Source organism: Cylas formicarius, unplaced genomic scaffold (genome assembly GCF_029955315.1).
Source record: "Cylas formicarius isolate icCylForm1 unplaced genomic scaffold, icCylForm1.1 PGA_scaffold_7__23_contigs__length_41026272, whole genome shotgun sequence".
NCBI lineage: Eukaryota > Metazoa > Arthropoda > Insecta > Coleoptera > Brentidae > Cylas > Cylas formicarius.
In genome coordinates this window covers 32,133,470-32,154,219 of record NW_026844352.1, presented here as the reverse complement: position 1 = coordinate 32,154,219, position 20,750 = coordinate 32,133,470, and the positions used below count along the sequence as shown (strand labels likewise).

The 20,750-nt window shown below is 38.4% G+C and overlaps 2 protein-coding genes across 2 annotated transcripts; one reads left to right on the top strand and one right to left on the bottom strand.

The window, feature by feature from the left end:
- Nucleotides 1-1,090: 1,090 nt before the first annotated feature.
- On the top strand, nt 1,091-20,727 carry LOC132705119 (uncharacterized). The gene is made up of 11 exons (XM_060675553.1): nt 1,091-1,224; nt 3,173-3,813; nt 6,014-6,359; nt 7,034-7,175; nt 7,312-7,441; nt 8,795-9,035; nt 11,140-11,296; nt 14,625-14,787; nt 18,402-18,726; nt 19,399-19,962; nt 20,018-20,727. The coding sequence occupies exons 1-11, from the start codon at nt 1,213-1,215 to the stop codon at nt 20,579-20,581; spliced, it is 3,285 nt and encodes a 1,094-aa protein (XP_060531536.1). The 5' UTR covers nt 1,091-1,212; the 3' UTR covers nt 20,582-20,727.
- On the bottom strand, nt 5,668-6,947 carry LOC132705714 (uncharacterized). The gene is made up of 2 exons (XM_060676519.1): nt 6,800-6,947; nt 5,668-6,485 (listed from the first exon to the last, which is right to left on the bottom strand). Exons 1-2 carry the CDS (start codon nt 6,809-6,811, stop codon nt 5,823-5,825), a joined length of 675 nt encoding a protein of 224 aa, XP_060532502.1. The 5' UTR covers nt 6,812-6,947; the 3' UTR covers nt 5,668-5,822.
- Nucleotides 20,728-20,750: the final 23 nt, after the last annotated feature.

The following is a 20,750-nucleotide window of genomic DNA, read 5'->3' as shown; positions in this document are numbered from 1 at the left end:
CCGTAAACTTTCAATCCTATTTACAACACACTTAGGGCTCCAAATGACAAAAGCAAAATGTATTCTACTATGAACATACGCCTGATACAGGCTAAGATAAACGCAAGCCATGTTGAACACTTTTACTTATCTATTAATGAAGCCTAGCAGCATAATATGGCAGTATTGATGTGAGAACATTCTTTTCAGAGTGTTATCATTGACAAAGTAGTCGAAAGGAATAGGAATCCGATTTCTAGTAAAAGATATAACAAAGCATTTTTCAATCTTTATATAGAGACCATTATTTTTGCAGTATGATCCAAAGCGCTAAATATCTTAGTGTAGTAATTTTTCTGAAAATTTTCAGGTCGGCAGCATACAAGCAAAATTTGCTAAGCAGAAAGCATTTCGTTACGTCATTAGTGCAAATTATAAAAATTGTATGGACGATTGTTATTTTCCATTTGTGCAACTTTCGAAAATTGTTATAAGCATTTTTTTTTTGGTCCTACTGGATACCAAAAAATTTTTGGCATAAAATATCGTCGAAATCGTTTTGCTAATAAGAAGTGCAATTCACAACTATTGCGAAACCAGCGGCGGGGTCGAAATTGAAAAGATAAATTGTCCAATACATTATTGCCTCTCAGGACTATCCGCTGTCTCAGAAATGACATTTAAGTTGTTTTCTAATTCAGTGTTAATATCACCGCGCATCGATAGGTGCTTTTTGATGTGGGGCATTTCTTTTCACGTACGCCAGTGTCGTTCGTTGGGAGCTCAATATTGTTACACGGAAAATATCTCCATTATCCGGAAATAGATTCCAAATCTGCTCATAACCAAATAAGGATTTCAAAAATGCACAATGATATATCAATCAATCTTTTTAATGTTCGATCAAGAAAAACGATCGGAAAATACTACGAAACAAAGAAGCGTTGGTGCGTCGGAAACCCTCGGCGTCTGATTTTTCACGCACTTATCGTTATCGACAATCCGCGCGTATATGCGAAATCGTTGCACGCTCGCCTAATATCGTGTTGAAAAACGCTTTTATTTTCCGCAATTAGCGTATATTATTGCGAGGGTGCTGCTCAGTTGGTGGGGGATGCGTGTCCGTGTGTAGAAAGCATTGGCTGACGTTTTGACACAAATATCGTTATCAGCTATAAAAGGCCTAGTCGGCACTAGTCCCGCCAACAGTCGTTCGTTTTTGTGTGCCCAAAAATGAATCGCCAAGTAAGTGCCCTTTTTACAAAACAGATCCGTCAAGGCGCCCATCAGTGTTCATTTTTCAATAACATGTGCTGCATTATTTTCATGTATTTTGGTATTTTAATACGCTACCAATGCGAGCAATTTTTTTAACTGACATAATTGTGAATTTGCACGTAAATTCAGTTAAAATTAAACTAACTTTATAAAGCAGTTTTGGACGGCCCTGTATTTATTTATTTTTTCATACTTTTACAATATCCTCTTAAAAGGTTCCCGCAGTTTTAATGTGCTTTCTTAGGTTTGTCAAGTTGTAGTATATTATGCAACAAGTGCGGTAAACGGCATTTGACTCACGAGTTTTTTTGGTTAGTTTTGGTTAGTGCTTAATGAACGAGTGACTTGAAAGGTTTGCCAAATGTATTGCATACTATACTTTTTCTACGACCGTTACGACAAATCACAATTTAACAAATTAAAAATTATAACAGATTACAGGATTACTAAATTTCGTACCATTCAAACAAAATATTTGCTAGTTGCCATTAAACCTATTCGTTTATCGTTCCGATCGGTTCTGCTGTTGTTGTCTCTTTTTAACTGTGTAGGTACGTTAATGGATATGTCATATAAACAACGGAATAAACACAATTTTAAAACGTTAGGTTGTTTATTTAACGTTTACAATTGATCATTAAGTAGTTTATGTAAAGCAAAAGACTGTAGCTGGAAGAAGAATCATCAAGAGGATTACATTTTTAAGCCAGCCAGAAAAAGCAGGTCCTAACCTTCAACCTTTGTTTGTAGTGAGATATGGATATTTGAAAATAGTACAATTGATCTGAGCAAAATATGAATATAAAAACTGTAAAAACCAGTAAAGTTCATGCGAAAGGTATGAAAAATATCTGTGGAAAATTTAAATTATAAATGTCACTTTACTTACCGACTAGCCCACTAGATTTTAATTTTAGGATATAGCACGTAGTATTTAAATTGTCTGATATATTGCACAACATTTTTCTGTGTATTACTTTAACACGAATACATTCACTGATATGATCTCCGAAAACATCCGATTGCTCCCAAACCCGTGCGATAAAATCCCGGAAATGTCCGAAGTCGCTCGGATCCGTGGGAAACGAAGCTGACGTGGTAAAGTGGCGCTTCCCGCACCCTACATAAATTAAGTATCGGGTTGTTCTTTGGATTTTTCGACTTTTTCGGTATAAAAATATTGAATATTGAAAATATATCCTGCCATATTTGATTTAGAAATAAAATGTCACCCCAGGCTTCCCGCAAAGAAAAGCGCAACAGTTATCGATTAATAAATATTGAGCTGGTTTAAGAAGTTACTCTAAAATGGCGTTACTGCAACAAGTATGACTTTTAAATGAAAATATTTCCCAGTACAAAGAGAGCAATCGCTCATTTTTGTTCATAAAAATTAATACTGCGTATAATAAAATCCAACATTTTTACCAGAATGATACCAAATAGTTAAATATAAAAATATTTTTTTTTTGCAGTGTGAAAATAATATAATAAATTATTTTATTTTATTTATTTTACTACGTGCGCGTGATTTTACAACATGCGAATTTACAAGTTGCTACAACACGAAAATAAGTTTTGACATTGTCTTCAAATATTTTTAAACAAAAAGCTTCTCACAACCGACAGACAAGTTGCATATGTAAAATACCGTGTTATTACGTATGCTTTGCATATAGATATTTTGATAAATATTAATTAAAAATATACATAGTTTCAAACTGCACTTCATGTAACTTTTAACGACCTGAGCCCGTTTAAAACGGATCACTTTCTAAAGTTTTCTAAGTTTTTAAAACTCAAGGCTTACAAATCGTTGTTACAAAAATAATCATGGAAAACAAAATTTGACCGATTATGTTAAAAAACAAATGTATTGCGTTAAAATAAACGATACCTCGATTTTTCGTTCCAGACGCTCTCCATATTGTTCTTCGCCGGATTAGTCCTCGCGGCCGCCAAAGCCGGAGAGGAGAAGAAGGCTGAAGAACCCAAACCAGCAGAGAAGAAGCAGGAAAAACGAGGCCTTTTCGACCTAGGCTACGGAGGGGGTTACGGAGGCGGCTACGGAGGCGGATTCGAACACGGCGGTTTGGAATTGGGGGGCGGCTACGGCGGCGGTTTCGACGAAGGCCACCATCATGTCAAAGTCATTACCAAAACGATCCCGGTACCGGTACCCAAACCGTATCCCGTCACCGTCGAGAAGAAAGTACCGGTACCCTATCCGGTCAAAGTGGCGGTACCCGTAGAGAAACCTTATCCGGTACCGGTACCCAAACCTTATCCCGTTCCTGTTGAAAAACCGGTACCTTATCCAGTCGAGAAACCAGTACCGTACCCGGTAAAAGTACCAGTCAAAGTACCCGTAGCGGTACCTCATCCGTATCCCGTGCCGAAGCCGTACCCGGTGGCGGTACACAAGCCGGTACCTTATCCCGTTAAGGTGCCCGTGGTCGTCGAAAAACCGTACCCTGTCTATGTGAAACACCACGAACACCATGACTTTGGGGGCTTGGAGTTGGGAGGTCACCACGATTTCGGAGGGCACCACGGGTTCTAAGCGGCGACTGTTTACACCCCCATCGGTACCCACGCCCTCCCCCCTTTCGCTCATCAGTATTGTCTCTCCAACGTCGTACCTAAATCGTTGCCTTAATTTATGTTGTTTTTTTTTTTATTTATGTGCTTTAATTTCTCTTTAAATAAAAAAAACGTTCTGTAAACTGTGATAAACGGTCGAGTTTTTTTTCAGTGCATAGCCATGGAAGGCTCCATACACCTGCGGACCACAGACTACCAAATAGTTCATAATTTTGGACTGAATTTATTTTCAGAGCCAAACTGAAAACAAAAATTGAAAAACGATAGTAAATGTAGAGTTTCACGCCATCCAAAAGCGCATTTTCACAAAGTACGACTAAGTTTCATAGATCCTGCATATCGTTTTCTGAATATGCTATATTGAGATGAATTTTGAATTATAGAGTCAGAGTTGTAAAGTGTCGAATTAAAAAAAAATAAAGTGCTAGTGGAAATTTGCAAGAAAACAATGTCAAGTTTACCACCCTGTATAATAAGGATTATAAAACGACATCAGATCTATAACGAAAATAAAACTCGCAAATCTTATTTATCTATCTCACAGGCATTGCATAAAACAAATTTTAAAAAATTGATTTGTTAGTTGCAAGTGGTGGTGCCTTGTAAATTAAACATGTAACTTTGGCAGTGGTTTTGTACATCCAATTTATTTTTGTAAGACGAACCCTATTCCTAGGAGGCACAAGTGTCGAGAAATAAAGTATACTCCAAGCAATTAAAACATTGGTGTCACTGCATCCACCGACAATTTTCGCCGCATTGCAAAAGCCGTACGTATCAATTAGCAATTTTGTAATGATAATAAACATGCCGGCGATCTGGATATATGCAAGGATGTAATTAGAAGGCATTTATTACGCAAAGTTTCTGCTCGATAACCATGCGGCGATTGCCTAATTTTTAATTAATAATCTTTAAGGAAACGTATCGTGGCTGCATTGCGAAAACAGGGCGGGTGTTCCGCCACCCATTACAATACAGGGTGTCGAAATAGTTGGCAGTTTCTGGACGACTTGTTCAGCGTACCCTAACCGTATTCCAGTCAAAAACAAATTTATTTGAAGTAAATTATTATTATTATTAATTTCATATAGAAAACTTTAAGCTATTAGCTGCGCACAACAATTGGACCCCTAATCCTCGAGCGTGATGTCATTTCGTAAGTAGCAAATTTTGGGTTCTTTCACTGTGTGCAACTATCACGGGAATGTGGGAAGTGGGAAACGTACCCGTTTTGATTGGTTTCGCTTAGAAAACCATTTTACGTTTTTCAGGATTTTTCAGAATGTAAAATGGATCTAATTAATCTTTTCTTTTATATTACATGCACACTAGACTTAAGAATGTATTTTGAGTGTCATTTTAGTAATTTTATTAATTAAACTAATACAAAAAAAGAAAATAAGTAGCCAATTTACTAATATAATTAATTCCCATAGATTTCGGCGAAACCGAAGGTAAAGGAAGATATCCTCGTCTACCTCCGTGTTTCGCGGCTTTCTTATTGAATTTTCGTTACAGTTTTTTTTACTCTTGATAAAATAATTCTTAATTTATGTTTGTATGTTAAATTAAGATAAGCTTTATTATACGCCAGTAATATATTATGAAACAATCCGTTTTAAAAAAAATTTACCATAGTATTTCAATTTTTTGGCACACGATATCTCTAATTTTTCCGAAAAAAATTAAGTTTGTGAATATCAACCGTAGTTCGATTTATTAATAAGGAAATTTTACCTTAGTTAATTTTCCTCTGGCGAAAAATTCAATAGGCGAATTAAAAAAAAAACAACGGTTTGTAGGAAATTTTATATCAAAAAAGTTACAAAAGAATCAACAATATTTACAGAACGATAACAACGAGACAGACAAAAAAACAGTCTTATTCCGGACGACCCGATCGACACGCAGAAACGTCTTTTTTTTTTAACGCTAAGCTATTTAGAGCAATCCCCCACCTAATGGTACTGCCCGTCCCCTCCCTCGCCACCGTCCAGTGGCGTCCACCCTTTATTATCCACTCCGCCCACCTGGACGTCGTCTTCTAAGGCTTTGGCGTCGTAGGAACTTAGAGAACCGCCCCCGTAATCGGCCTCTCCTAAGGCCGCCCCGTGATCTTCTTGCACCCCGTAACCGCCCCCTTCCAAAGCCTGTTGGTGTTCGACTCCCCCACCGTATCCTCCAATCTGTTGGGCGTTGTTGTCATACCCTCCGTGGTTTTCTTGGTGCACTGGTACCGGATACGGTTTGGGTACCTCGACGGGGTAGGGAACTTTTTTCTCGATCACCTGCGGTACCGGTACCGGAACCTTTACGAGCTTGGTGTGCTCCACGGGGTACGGTTTGGGTACGTGAACCGGGTAAGGCTGCGGCACTGGAATTTTGACAGGATAAGGTTGAGGGATGGTAATTTTACTCTCCTTGGTGATTTTGATCTCCGGGCCGGGTACGTGATCATGAGAATACTCCCCCAGGTCGAGGATATCGTACTTGGGGTAAGAAATCTTGCCGAACGACGACAAGTCGGGTATTCCTTCGAGTTGCTGTTGTTGCTGACCCGAACCGTAGTGACTAGCCGATGCCTTTGGTCCCAGTAGGGAGCAAATTGCTATACCCGCCACCTGAAAAGTGTTCGATGAACTAAACCGTCACATTTCTACGAATAAAAATACTAGAGGGAATTCGAATTGTAACGAACCACACAAAATATTCATTAGTATGGGCGCAAATTGTGTCTCTTGTCATGGGTAAACAGCTTAGAAACTTTCAATATGATTTTAAAATTGGGATCATTCAGTCTTGTACCGTAGAAACAGGACTAAGCACCCAGACAACCCGAAGACTCGGAGTCTACGAAGCAATCTTAGTTTCTTTACCAAAACTTATCGGTACTCAGAGTTTGGTTTACTGTAACACCTCGTATATAGGTACTTACAAAAATGTTCATGATGACGCGCGCGCTCTGACGTTCGAAACTGAATGCGGAACCGGCTACAAACTGCTATTTATATCGAGCGGAACCGAAATATCTGGTCACTTATTTCCCCGTCGAGAAGAAATTGTTACTTTCTTCCAGTCCGGCAAAAAAGACTAGCGTCATCTATACAGTCCATTCTCTGATATAATATTAATACTCGTGTGACATGGGCGTGCCGGAAGAATATCGCAGCGCCGACTCGCAACGTTCTACGTAGTTAACCGCGAGAGCGGACGAACTTTAACGCGTCTGCGTCGCGACGCGCCGCTATCTCGAAGCAACCCGAATGCGTCGAGACTTTTTTCTGATGCCTTTGAACTGTCCAAGGTCACCGGTACGCATCTGAACACGGCGAAGTAAAAGTACTATAAATTCTCGGACGTAATTCTAGTTCCGCCAATTATGTCACTCGGAACGGCTTAGTGCGTCCCCAAATGTCATCAACTGCACGCGGTGACGCGACAAACCAGATGTAAGCTATGATTCCGAAGACGGTGACAGCGACAAGCGACAAGCGACCGCGACAGACGACAGCGACACCTGTCATTACTGTGTTGCGACTCCACCGATCTTTAAGAATCAAATGGAGTCCGACGACAGGTGTCCGGTATTTCTCCAGCACACGCAGATTTTTGACAAAAAATAGATTTTACCAGGGAGGAACAAGACAAAATAATTAATTTAGTATGTAAATATCCTACTCTCTATGATACTAGTGTGGAGAATTATAAAAATAATTTGATTAAGGATAATATATGGAAAGAAATTGGAAGGGAACTAAAGAATATATATATATATATATATATATATATATATATATATATATATATATATATATATATATATATATATATATATATACGGTAATTGGTAAAAAATGGTAATCTTTTAAATACGAGCATTTACTACTTTTTCTTGCCATATTACCGCGCCCTGTCGGTTGGAAAAATAGTCTTTCAACTTAACTCTAAATTGTAGTCAATTAAAACTTGCAAAGCCACCACTACTGGTCAAGTTTACCATATTTATCTGAGTTACAGCATCTTGAATATTATAAAATACGGTATTATCTTCGAGGTAAGCATCACGTAAAATGGTTATTATTAGGCTATCTACCACTTCTGAGACAAGTGCTAAATAAAATACCCTAAATATTTAGCTTAATAATCCAAAAGAATTTTCTGTTACCCAAGAGCACGACATAAATTTCTTTTTCAGCATCCACTCCGACAAGTCTTCTACAATATGGTTTCATCATAAATGTATTGTTATCACCAATTAAAAAATGTGGTATCTCCACATTTGTGCCAGGTAAACATTTTGATGAAGGAGTATTGTTTGCAATTTTTTCCCCAACTCTGATTTTTGTAATATTCCATTGCCACCTTCTTTGCGGTAGGATCCCACATCAATGGCAATAAATTTACAATTTACGTCTACAATGGCCATTAACACAATGGAAAAATAATCCTTATAATTGGTGCTTTAATGCGCACATGTTTATCATCTATGCTGCCAACACAATTTGGTATATTCTACACTTGCACAAAATTCTTGTTATATGGGCTTAAAATCATTTGTAGAAGGGGGCGGCATGGTAATTGGTATTAGTTTTGCACTTACTACCTTAAGAACTTGTTTTATGATGCTTAATATAGGAGGCTGATATGCGGTAGACAAATGACATAGGTTTGTAGCTTTCCCCCGTCATCAAAAACCTAAAAACAATGGTAATTTCCAATTTCATTTTAATTCCATGAAAAAGGGAGTTAATGTTTCAATTCATGATTTAATTCCTAAGTATACCTCGTAAAAAAATAATATTTTACACTTTCAGGTGAGGACTGCAAGAAGAAATGGAAATACATTAGAGATGCCTATATCAGATTTAAAAGGAAGTTGCAGCTCCAAAGAACCCTAAAATTAAAACTTATGAACAGTTGACATTTTTAGAAAATATACCTCAACATCGCTCTGGGAGCTCGAATATTCCTTTGTCGGAGACTCAGATATCATAGAGGGCACATCCCAAGATATTCAGATCACGGAAGAGTGTACCGAAGTACCGGGTAATGAAAATACGCAAGAAAGTGGCAGAGAGAACAATACGGAAGAAATAGATACTCGGAAAAATAGAGCCAACAAAAGTTTGGCTCGTAAGCGACGACCATGTAACAGTAAAGATGAAAATATTGTAAAATATTTCAAACAAAGGGACGATAGACGAGAAAATGTAATGAAAAATGTAATCAAAAAGGACGATATTGAATTATTTTCTCAGCACGTAGCTGAAGTATTAAGGAGAGAAAGTGGCAGAGAGAACAATACGGAAGAAATAGATACTCGGAAAAATAGAGTCAACAAAAGTTTGGCTCGTAAGCGACGACCATGTAACAGTAAAGATGAAAACATTGTAAAATATTTCAAACAAAGGGACGATAGACGAGAAAATGTAATGAGAAATGTAATCAAAAAGGACGATATTGAATTATTTTCTCAGCACGTAGCTGAAGTATTAAGGAGTCTTCATCAGATTTATAAAGCTCAAGCAAAAAAACAAATTAATGATGTGTTACATCATTTTGAAGTACTAGCAGCTACCGACATAAATAATTTGGCACTTAGTCCCTTGGTTTCTAATTTATTTTCTGGGCAGTTCAGCATATCATACACGCCGTCTCCCATGACGAGTCCTACAGAAACGAACGATTCGCCAGAATATAATTCAAAACAACAAATCATAATCAATACCTATTCTCCTCCGATTCAAGAATTAGCGAATAATGAAAATAGTATTAATGAATTAATTTCCAAAAACTTACTTTAAGGTTAAAAATAGTTTCTCTTCTGCAGTTAGTACTTTTCAAGTAGTTTTAGGTTGAATTTCGTTACCAATTAAACCAAGTACAAAGTTGAATTGCTTTTTATTTAACCAACAACAGCTTCTAAAAGTCGTCTGTCTCATCACTGAATAAATGCTTTTTTATGAGTAAGGAATAACTTACTTCCCTAGATCTGCTTTTAAACAGAGGTAAAATGGGGTTTCTTCTTTTCTTTGCAACAAGTAACAATTATATTTCGTCTTCTTCATCATCTTCCGTCAGTAATTCAAGTAACACATTTTTATCAATCACGTAATCAGACATATTTATTAATTATTATAACTACTTGGCGAACGTCATTTAAACATTGACAACTACATCGCAGATCTCGCTCGCAATAAGCGACACTGTCGCCTGTCGTTGTCGTCTGTCGCGGTCGCTTTTCGCTGTCGCCGTCTTCGGAATTATACCTTTACAACTGCAAGCGACCTAAGGATGCTATGCTTCTTACATATAATTTAATAATTAATAAATAATAATAATAATAATGGAAGGCACACCGTAAAAATGCCCTTTAAGTCGTCGGTTCCTGCAGTAGGCCCAATTAAAATCACATTTAATAAAGCTTCGCCGTCATCACAATTCGAATACAAATGAAATGCATTTAATTTTGCACAAACCACCCTTGACAAAAACTGATAACATAGCAACGAATAATAGTTTTTTCTACTGTCTGTAAAATACCTAATTACCCACCGATTTAGCATACGGGAAGCGTCACTTGACCACGTCAGTTTCGTTTCCCATGAATCCGAGCCACTTCGGACATTTCCGGGATTTTACCGCACGGATTTGGGAGCAATCGGATGTTTTCGGAGATAATTTCCACGCCTTGAATTTTGACGTTTGTCAGTTCTGACGGTCAAGTCAGTGAATGTATTCGTGTTGTTTTGCGAAAATGTACCCAAAAACTAACGGTCGTAGAAAAAATATAGTATTCAACATGTACGGTAAACTCACTCGTTTATTAAAAATTCGCTCCGCTCATGTCAAATAAACTCATGAGTCAAATGGCGTTTACTGCACTTGTTGCATAATATACTATATTGACACGTATGGTAGAATAATCTGGTAAAGGCATCGAAGGTAACATTAAACATTATTAAATATGTAAAAACGGCCACTTTTGTTTGCTGTCAGCAGCGCCACCAGCGAAGAATAAATTTTCGAATAATCGCAGGACTGGGTCTAAATTTAATGGGACTCTAATGCTCGTTTTACACTGAACCCGATGGTCAATTTCTTCGTCTTTAATGTACTAAATATGAGGCGTATACAAATAGTTCGCCATTTTAAAACCAGGATTACTTGATCGTATGATTAAGGAACTTGTTGGCGCGAATTTTAAGGGCGAGTTTAAAATATGTTAGGTTGTTAAAAAACGATTACTATTATTTGATCGTCCCATTACTTAAGGTTGTCGCCCATTTCTACGAAACGGTAGAGGCTCCTTACTACCAGTCGCCTGCAGGCCGTGACGGACTAACGAATGGTGATGGTTTTAATCCTATCCATAATTTTGACGGGCCGTATTGGGACGGACGTGACGGCCAAATGGGCGAGAACCAAAAAGGTTAGGGACTCTTTCTTTGGCACCAGAAAACAGTTTATTCGGCTGTTATTATTTCCAAATCGTACCAACCAATATTTTGATTGATAATATTAATTAATTAATATTAACCAATATTTCATTTTGGCCCATTTGGTACAAATGGCCGTTAACGACATAGATAGGAGTGGTAACCTCTGCGCGTGGTCACACGTTTTACACTTTACGTCAATGACCTTGAAACGCCAAAGATCGGCGGACTCTGGTCTCCTTTGTTTCATTTTACCGGTGCTTACTACGGATTAATAGACTGACCGAGGTGAAGGGATTTCTGTTTCACTTTCACCGTAACATAAATATTAACACTTTGATTACATCGTTTCGACTCGTCCATCATTCTTCTGGGTTAGATCCCCTAAACCTACTCGATGACTGCGTTCCAACGGATAGTAGACGCTTCCTCTTCGAATGTTGACACATTTAATACTGACGTCTTGGGATTGGGTTCATGGAATACTGCGACAGGAACAACTCCATTCCGCGGATGTGTTAATTAACTTAAAATAATATGCAAATATTATCTTAATGAATTACAAAACATTGAAAATAGTAATTTATTAATTAAATACCATAAATAATTTACAAGAATTTTTCTGTTTAGTTTAATTTTTATGTTTGAAGAAAATTAACGTTTCAAAAATTTATTATAATAGATTATTATATTATTTAATTTTATTTCTATGTTCAATATTCATTAACTTATGTATTAGTTATAACTATTTATTATAATCTTATAATTAATATTCTTATTATTTAATAATTAACACAAATTATTTTATCCCTATAAATAGCAATTTATTAGTTTATCATAATATACATACTAATTCTGATTTTATTGTAAATTTCGTTTAATGTTAATTTTTCTTTTAATTAGTTTTCACAAATTAATTAAATTTGCAATCATTCTTTGCTCGTTAATGTTAACTAATTATTTAAATAATTCAATTGTAAAAGAAAATTTATCAATTAATTTATAAGTTAATTAATGTAACTAAATTAGCAAAAATTAATTGTAATTATCAATTCTAATTTAATAATTAATTAACAGTAAAATGATAAGCCAACATAACATTGTCAACAGACCGATCGGTCGCAGTTCCCACACTTTCTTCGACGGAACATAAAGAGGGCGTGTCCATTTTTCGCTTTGCTCCGAACAAGCCACCATAAACGCCCGGTTACGTAATAACAACAACCAACAACGATTCGCTGGATTCCCTGGGCTGCGATTGCCCAATAGTTTTTAATTATTTTTTCCGTTCGAATCAATCTTACACACACAAAAGATCAGTTTTGCGTAATCCAAAACAATCTCCGCCGCCCACTTTCTACGGCATTTGAAACAATCGAAATCTCAATTATTACAATAACGATTCGTTTATAAATAATTGTAACAGCCGGTATTAACAGAAATTGAAATGTCAAACCGCTGGTCCTTACCGCCCTGGCGCATTCACCATAATTTTAGTCGTGGTCACGAGAGGTGTCATGAGACTCCCGGAGTATAATTTTAAAGATTTGTAGTCGTCACGTGGGCTTAAGTCCGAAAAACAAAATAGAAATTCGTTCTCCAGTGCTGCATGACTTATTATTATAGGCAAATTAAAACTTGATGGAACTTTTGGAGGCTTTTACACAAAAAACTCCACCTCTTATACTGTGTCACGTATGACAGGATCTTTGCGTTTCGACTGGCGCATTAGGTGTAGGCATATAGTGGCCCTACTACAACAAAAATTAATGCGTGGCAGGCGGCATTTAGGGAAGGGATTGATTTTCCTAGCATGCCTCTATATTTCACCCACTAACCTGCACTTTGCACCGTTTTCTTTCTAAATAACGTTTTCCACACACTTAACTCGGTTTTCCAGAACATTTAACGAGATTTAGGCGTATTTTGACAAAATACTGCCGCAAAAATACCGCATCCAATCTTATTGACGATCTTGTTGGTTGAAAGCTCATTGGTTAAAAAAAGAGATTACAAATCTCACGCACACGCATTTCGAATGGACCGCCTCATTTTTTTTTACATAGTTGCTTCATGAGTTCCTGTACACTGAGCATAGCCAGGGCCTTTATATGTGTACTAGCTATATGCGTGTAAGTGTTGTTGGGGCTCCAAGCTTTCGTATTATTCAACAAGCACTATCAAATAACATATTATCGTAAAGCGGTAACATTTAATTTGGTAAACTGTCGGGGCCCTTCGAATCGCTTTCGCAATCGTTAACAATTACTGTCTATGAGCGATTGTTATTCTCTTGCTGTTTACTGGAGTGTGACCGTCTTGGCCAAATTATGGGTTACCTAATGGACTTTATGTATATCTGGCTTTCGTAATTCGCTCGCATGCATCTTAAGATACCCGCCAGGCTGATTTTCGTTATTTACGCCTCCGTTGTTCGTATATAATGAGATTGTGCTCTCGCACGTCTGTTATTTGATTGTTAGACAAGTGCTTGTCCTTATGAATTTTTTTTGAAAATGGAAACACTAAATTAGAAGCAGAATGCAGAAATTTAAAATGTTTTTACCGTATCTTTTGCGTCCACATAAGAAATATTTCTGCACCATTAGAGGCAACTGAATCGTCAAAAAAAATACGTAGAACCTCTCGAGAGTAATATACTATTCTTCAGGTTTTCCAAGGTGCAGCATTTTTACGTGCCTCAATAAATATGTTTTCCAGATGGCGACACATAAAAACCGTCGGCATTTCAAAAGAATTTAGACCGATAAACGCCGATAGTTGTGCGAGGTCAGTTGTGAGAATTGCAACCTTGTAACCGACCGTAATTTCAACTTCAAGTAAATAAAAAGGTTTAAATGTTCACAAGATGGTAATAACTAAAGTCGGATATACCGATTAACAGTAACAATTTGAGATCAATACACGAACTGCGCTTGCGCAAAGGCTCGGATCCGATATTGCTTGAAATTACGTAGAGTACAATACTACTACAAAAAAACAAAATAACATAAAAATAAACTAGTATCGGCCGGCTATACTTTTAGTGATCTGCAGTAAAAACACACAAATAGGTGTGTAATGAGCTGTCAATAAAATTACCGGCTTATAAACAGAAAACAAACCGTTACAATTCGCTAATTGCGGGTTGCCGATACTCAAACACACATCTCGGTTATAAAAGCGGAGGTCGAGTTTAGATTAGAACGGTATACCTCTCAATAAGAAAGATTACATTTTATTAGATCGGAGGTTCCGTTTCGCAACAGTCGCGGATATGAAGGAAAACCAGACGCTTAAACGTCGATTCTTATCTTCTAGAAGCGAGTTTGGCTGCGACAAACCGCAACAAATTGCATTGGGCAACATGGTACACAGGCAGAAAAGAAAAACGTCGATTTTCCCGAGGCGACACGACGACCTTTCGGGTGGCGAACCTTCACGTCCGCGTGCAATTGGAGCCGATACGATCCGCGATAATCATGTCGACGCAGGAAATAAATAAATAATGTGTTGCGTCGTTGCGAAAGAGCCCGAAGACAACCGATGGCAATTACTCGCTAATTTAGTCGGAACGGTGCTAATAGTACAGATAAATCATGTCGCGACCGACTTCAGATGACGTACGTGGTCGTTATTTGGCTCCAATCAAGATAGCAACTCTTAAGTTTTTCACTGCTCGAACTGACCAAATTTGATTAGTTTCCACCTTCTGTTCTTCGTAAACAATGGGCTCTGGTCAAATTAAAATACGGCTTTAGAACTTCAAATTGCAGTCTAAAGTTTGCCAATTTTTTGTGGAATGCAAAATTAAATGAGAGCGGATACAGGATGTCATCAATAAAAAGAAGAAGAGGTGTGATCTAACCATGTAGCTATTAGATAATATAGTAGCCCCACTACGGTAAAAATTGATACACCAGGGCTACGATATTTACGTAGAGATAGCAATAATCTTCCGCACATCCCTCTGCGTTTCACCCCCTAACCGGCACTTTAGGTCATTTTGATGATCATTGATAATCAATCAGCGGCCATGTTGGTTGTTGAATGGGGCAAGGTCATTGGTTAAAAACGAGATTTTAGATCTAGCGCATGCGCATTTGGAATGAACCTGAATTTTGTTAAGAGTTTGGGTTAATTAGCATTGGATTTAAACAAACAACCCGAAAACTTCGTTATTTAAAACCCAGTCGACACGCACGTAGGTATTTTAACCGGTAATTTTTTATGATACAGATATTGTCAAGGAAAATATGTTTGGTCGTTTTAGTAGATTTTTGTTTTTAAATGTCCTTTTTTCATGTTAACATTTAATAATATTATTAGTATTCAGACGTTTGATTAGAGGGCTTAATTTTATTTACTACATATAATTAATAACTCGGGAGTGTATAAGGAAAATCTATAACTAAAAACAGTTTCTTATACAAATTGCTCATTGGCATTTTTTATAGCAATATTACTTGGGGGGGCGGCACTAGAATTGCGATGAAGGATTGGGCGTTCTGTCTAGAAGCATGTACAAGTGCTGTGGTGATTATGATCCAGTTTCCGTCCCTTAACAAGTAATAAGATCTAAACCATCTAATAAACCAATCCATTTTTCCTGGAGTTAATCGACACTACATAATGAGATTAGATTTTCTCCTGTCGCGTAAAATAGGTGTAAGTTTTATCTGTCAAATTTCTCGCTGTTTGATAGTAGACACGTTGCAATGTTTTCACGACGAATTGCATTTGCCGATCATAGTAAACTTCTTAATCTTTTAAGAGAGGGCCCTAAACACTCAAATATGCTTCCATATATTTCGACGCCTCAAGAAAAATGAATCATTTTTTTCTCTCGAGATTACTTTTACCGATAGACGTCGCTGATTTCTACTCAACAATAATCCCAAATTGGGTGAACGTCTGCTGAGGTAACACGCGGCATAATTCACGGTCCGACGGGCGCGTCAGCGTCGCCGGATTCCTTAATTAATCGTCTACGCATGCTTTCGAATTTTTGAATAGCCGCAGTTTTCGATGTCCAACCCGAATTCTCTCACGGTACGATTCCCATCTAATTCCGCATGCGTGATGCCGGGATTTACCTAAGTCCCTTAATTTACGTTATTTACGTTCCTTGCGTATCACGCGTTGCGTTTTACGTAACACACCACACGCACATCTAAGAGTATACCGGGAAGAGTGACGGTGTCGCCAGAGTCAAGATCACAGAGAGGAAATATGATTTTTTAAAATTTATTTTTCGGTTAATCTAATTGGGTAATACACCATCGTAAGGCGAGAAAATTTTTGGCCCCAAAGACAAAAAACAGGTGATAATGGAATCCCACATATTGCGCACTTGGAGATTTAATTACCTTCCTCAAATTAAATATCCGAACGCAGACGTATAATGGAAGATGAAACTTGGCTCGATACTCACGATGCAGTAACGGATTGATTCCAATAAAAACTGTCAGACACAAGCAACTTTAAATAAAGCAAAAACGCACCACCACTGGATCAGGACAGGGATTTATTTCGCACGGGTTGCTGTTGTTTGCGAAGAATATTAAGGACTCTAGATTGGACTATCATGAAGATAATGCCTTTTGGGAATACTGTTTTACTGAATATATCATTGTAGTTCAATTCCATAGAACATTTATGACACCAAGTAAAATCTAATATGAGAACAGAAACTATTACTCCTTCTTTAAGTCTGAGTATTTAATAAAATACCTCTTAATAGCTAGAAAAATGCAGTACAACACGTTTGGCATACAAAACAACATAATGGCAACTCTTAAAATGTGATTCTTGAGCGGTGCGGTTTCCATCGCCTAACTAAACATCTTCCAAAGAATACATACAAAAACTAAAACCCTTAATAGCTAGCGAAACAAACTCGACAAATCATAACTTTAAAACTGAACAGTGATTTTATTATATCTAAATAAACATAATATAATATATAATAATATGTTTAAACACCCTAAAAGTTGGTCTCTGATGTTCTGCCGTCGGCAGGTTATTTCGATAATCAACAATTGACGTAACGAAACTTACTCTAAAATGTGTTCTTCGTTTGCCAGATGCTAGGAATATGACCATAACAAAACGTCCAAGACGACCAACAACCCCCATTTGAAGCACGGTTGCAAAATCTCCAGTTTCCATAACGGGGTTTGCCTTCCCGTATTTACATAAGGCAGAAAGTATGAGGTAAATGCCTCGTAAATGGCGACTTCTGTACGTGCGCGCATATAGAGAAACCATTCATCATCGTTACCGTCAGAGTGTGCATTGTTTTACTCTCTGTTATGACACAAGAATTAAGCAAGGAGCAGAAAGCACACAGCAGCAAAGTCACCGTTGTCGATGTGTGTTTTAGTATGTTATTCTAATAAATTTACGTAATATAGTGTAATAGAATAAATTAGACTCTCTACCGTTTAGCACAGAAACTTTGGAAAATATAAATATCGAAAAGGATATGTAATATATTTTCGTGCCTACCAAAAATTACAAAAGGTGTTTCTTATTTATCTTTGTCTTGTATTACTACCGACAGGTGGAAAATGATCATTTCCCATTTTTCAGTCGCTTTTAGTTTAGTTTTGACAGTGTTACTTCCCAGCTAGAACCTATTGTCATGACAAATATCGCCACTGCCGGGGTATTTCTCCTATTTTTCTTTTTTGACCGTAGTGACAAAAAATAAATAGCAATTGTACAAAACACAACTAGCTTCAGCGACCGAGAAAATCCGAGATTATACATGGTATTATGAAGTTGATAGTATACATTTAATATGCCAACCTTAGAGTCGAGGGAAACATCGAAAAAGTGCTCGTTACAAAGTAGTAGGCGTAAGATTCGAAAAAGTACTTGTAATGATTTCCTGTAATGCGGATTCCGGCTTCAAGGCGGGACCCGGAATCAAATTATGTGCGGTGCCCATAACACCCCCTTAAGCGGACGGTTTAAGTTTTGGCATTGAAATCAAAATATTATTTCAAACAAAAACAATCAAAAATTTAGCCACATAAAACTTCAAAATCTGAAAGAGCAATCTTCTCCATATGAAAAAAATACACACATTAGTTTTGTCATTGCTAAATTTGACGCGAAACGTCCGAATCATCATCCGAATAAAATTAAATTAATATTGCACGCTATGAGAGCATCGACGTTGGGCCGCTTCCTCGTGAATGTGCGGGTCTTTTCGAAGAAGATTTTTCGATCCACCCGGGTGAAAGTACCGTGGACGGCTGCGAGTGGTTGCCGCCCATGGTACACCGACCATCGGGGAAGAATAATGGGTGGACCCTCTCCTACCGTTCTCGTAAGACTATATATACACACCTCTCGTAGGGGTAACAACGTCAGTTCTCTTTTTACGCAAGTCACAAACATGAGACGGTTTGTGGTGAGTACTCGATTTTAATTTTTTCGTTTTTTTATTGTTTTTTAATACGGCGTGTTAACATTTACATATTTTGTCTTTTTTAATACGATTAAAAAAACTCTTTAGACACAAGATGGGCCATTTTAAACCTTTTTAACATTTTTTATATTCATTGATTGATTATTTTCGCAAACATTGCCGTTTCTGTCGCAACAGAATCTTATTTTATTATCCAGCTAGAAGCCCTCATATCTCTGAAATTAGGAGTGCTACATAATCAAATTCTCGCAGTATTTCGAGACGTAGTTTGGAAAACGGCACACCCTGTATATCCCACGTTCAAAATTTCAAACTTTTTGAATTAAAAGAAAGTACTCTCTATCAACCATTAGTCGTGAAATTGGTTGAATGAGATAATTTAACTATAGGTGCAGCGCAAAAACAAAGGATTAGACAAATGACAGAACATCCAAATCATTCATTATGAATTCAGAAATTCAAAAAATGTCATTTAAAATTTAACATAAGTATTTGTATAATTACAATATGCTTGTTCTGTTTGTTATTTTACGTTGAAGACGAAATAATATATATATGTAACTATAATTTTGTGAAACAAAAACTTGTAAAACCAGATTTACCAACAAGGTGAAATTTCTTCTTCTTTGTTTAAAATATAATCTGTCCCCACAGATAGCCACCACCATAATAGCAATAGCTTGCGGGGCTAGTGCCGGCGAGGCTAGCTCCAAGTCCTCCAAAAACGACAAGAGAGGCATTTTCGACAGCGACGTTGGTCACGGCTACAGTTCCGGGAGCATCTCAATCGGCGGCGGCGACTTTAGCGGACACGGGGGCGGTTTTTCATACGGTGGAGGCGGCGGATACGGCGGGGGCATTTCCCTTGGGAGTGGTGGCTTAGGAGGACACGGAGGAGGAATTTCCATTGGAGGTGGTGACATAGGAGGACACGGAGGAAGCATCTCCATAGGAGGTGGCAGTTTAGGAGGACATGGAGGAGGCATTTCTTTTGAAAGCGGTGGTTACGGAGGTGGAGGATTTGGGAGTGGTTTTGGGGGAGGTGCCGGCGGCGGTTTCGGGGGCGGCGGAGGTGGAGGTGGCGGCGGCGCCACCGTTACCACTGTGACCCAGGCCGTTGCAGTACCCGTCCCTCAACCATACCCCGTAACGGTTACTAGGCCAGTACCAGTGCCAGTACCTCAACCCGTTCCAGTATCAGTACCCAGACCTTATCCGGTAAATACTTCCCAACCATTTTGTGATGCCATCGGCAAAAAAAGGTTATTTGTAGGTCTCCGTGCCAGTACCTCAACCCGTAGAGGTACCCAGACCAGTACCGGTCACTGTAAACCGCCCAGTACCAGTAGCAGTGCCGACACCAGTCCGCGTGGCAGTGCCACAACCCGTCGCGGTACCAGTACCTCAGCCCTACCCTGTGACAGTACCACAACCTTACCCCGTTAGGGTTCCACAAACCGTGGTGGTACCCGTAGCGCAACCTGTTTTCGTTGGAGGCGGTGGCGGAGGTGCCGGAAGTGGTTTGGGAGGCGGATTTGGCGGTGGGTTCGGAGGCGGTTCCGGTGGTGGTTACGGAGGCGGTTCCGGCAGCAGTTACGGCGGCGGTTACGGAGGTGGTTCGAGTGGCAGTTATGGCGGCGGTTACGGAGGCGGGCATGGTATCAGCGGCTCGATTTCAATCGGCGGCGGTCACGATTTCGGCAGCTCCTTCGGAGGAAGCGGTCACGGTGGATTCGGAGGCGGCAGCTCCTATGGAGGCGGTAAGAGCATTAGCTTCGCCAGCGTATCGAGTTACGGCGGGAGCGGCTCCAGCGGAGGCGGTTACTCCAAGCACTAGACGTCGGGGAGGCCTTAAGTTGGCAATTTTTGCCTGTTATTGTGATAAGCAGTATTATTTGTAAATAACAACGACTGTTGTCGTTGTGTAAATAAGAAAGCACTGAAAAATTTAAATAAAATGTTGGTACAATTCGTCTGAAGGTTAATATCTACTCGGTTACGTGGCC

Excerpts from the sequence above, each read along its gene's own strand:
- LOC132705119 (XM_060675553.1), top strand. Across the intron at positions 7,442-8,794 it reads CAAATGGAGTCCGACGACAG|AAAATATACCTCAACATCGC; the intron begins GTGTCCGGTATT and ends TGACATTTTTAG. Across the intron at positions 9,036-11,139 it reads ACAGTAAAGATGAAAATATT|GTTGTCGCCCATTTCTACGA; the intron begins GTAAAATATTTC and ends CCATTACTTAAG.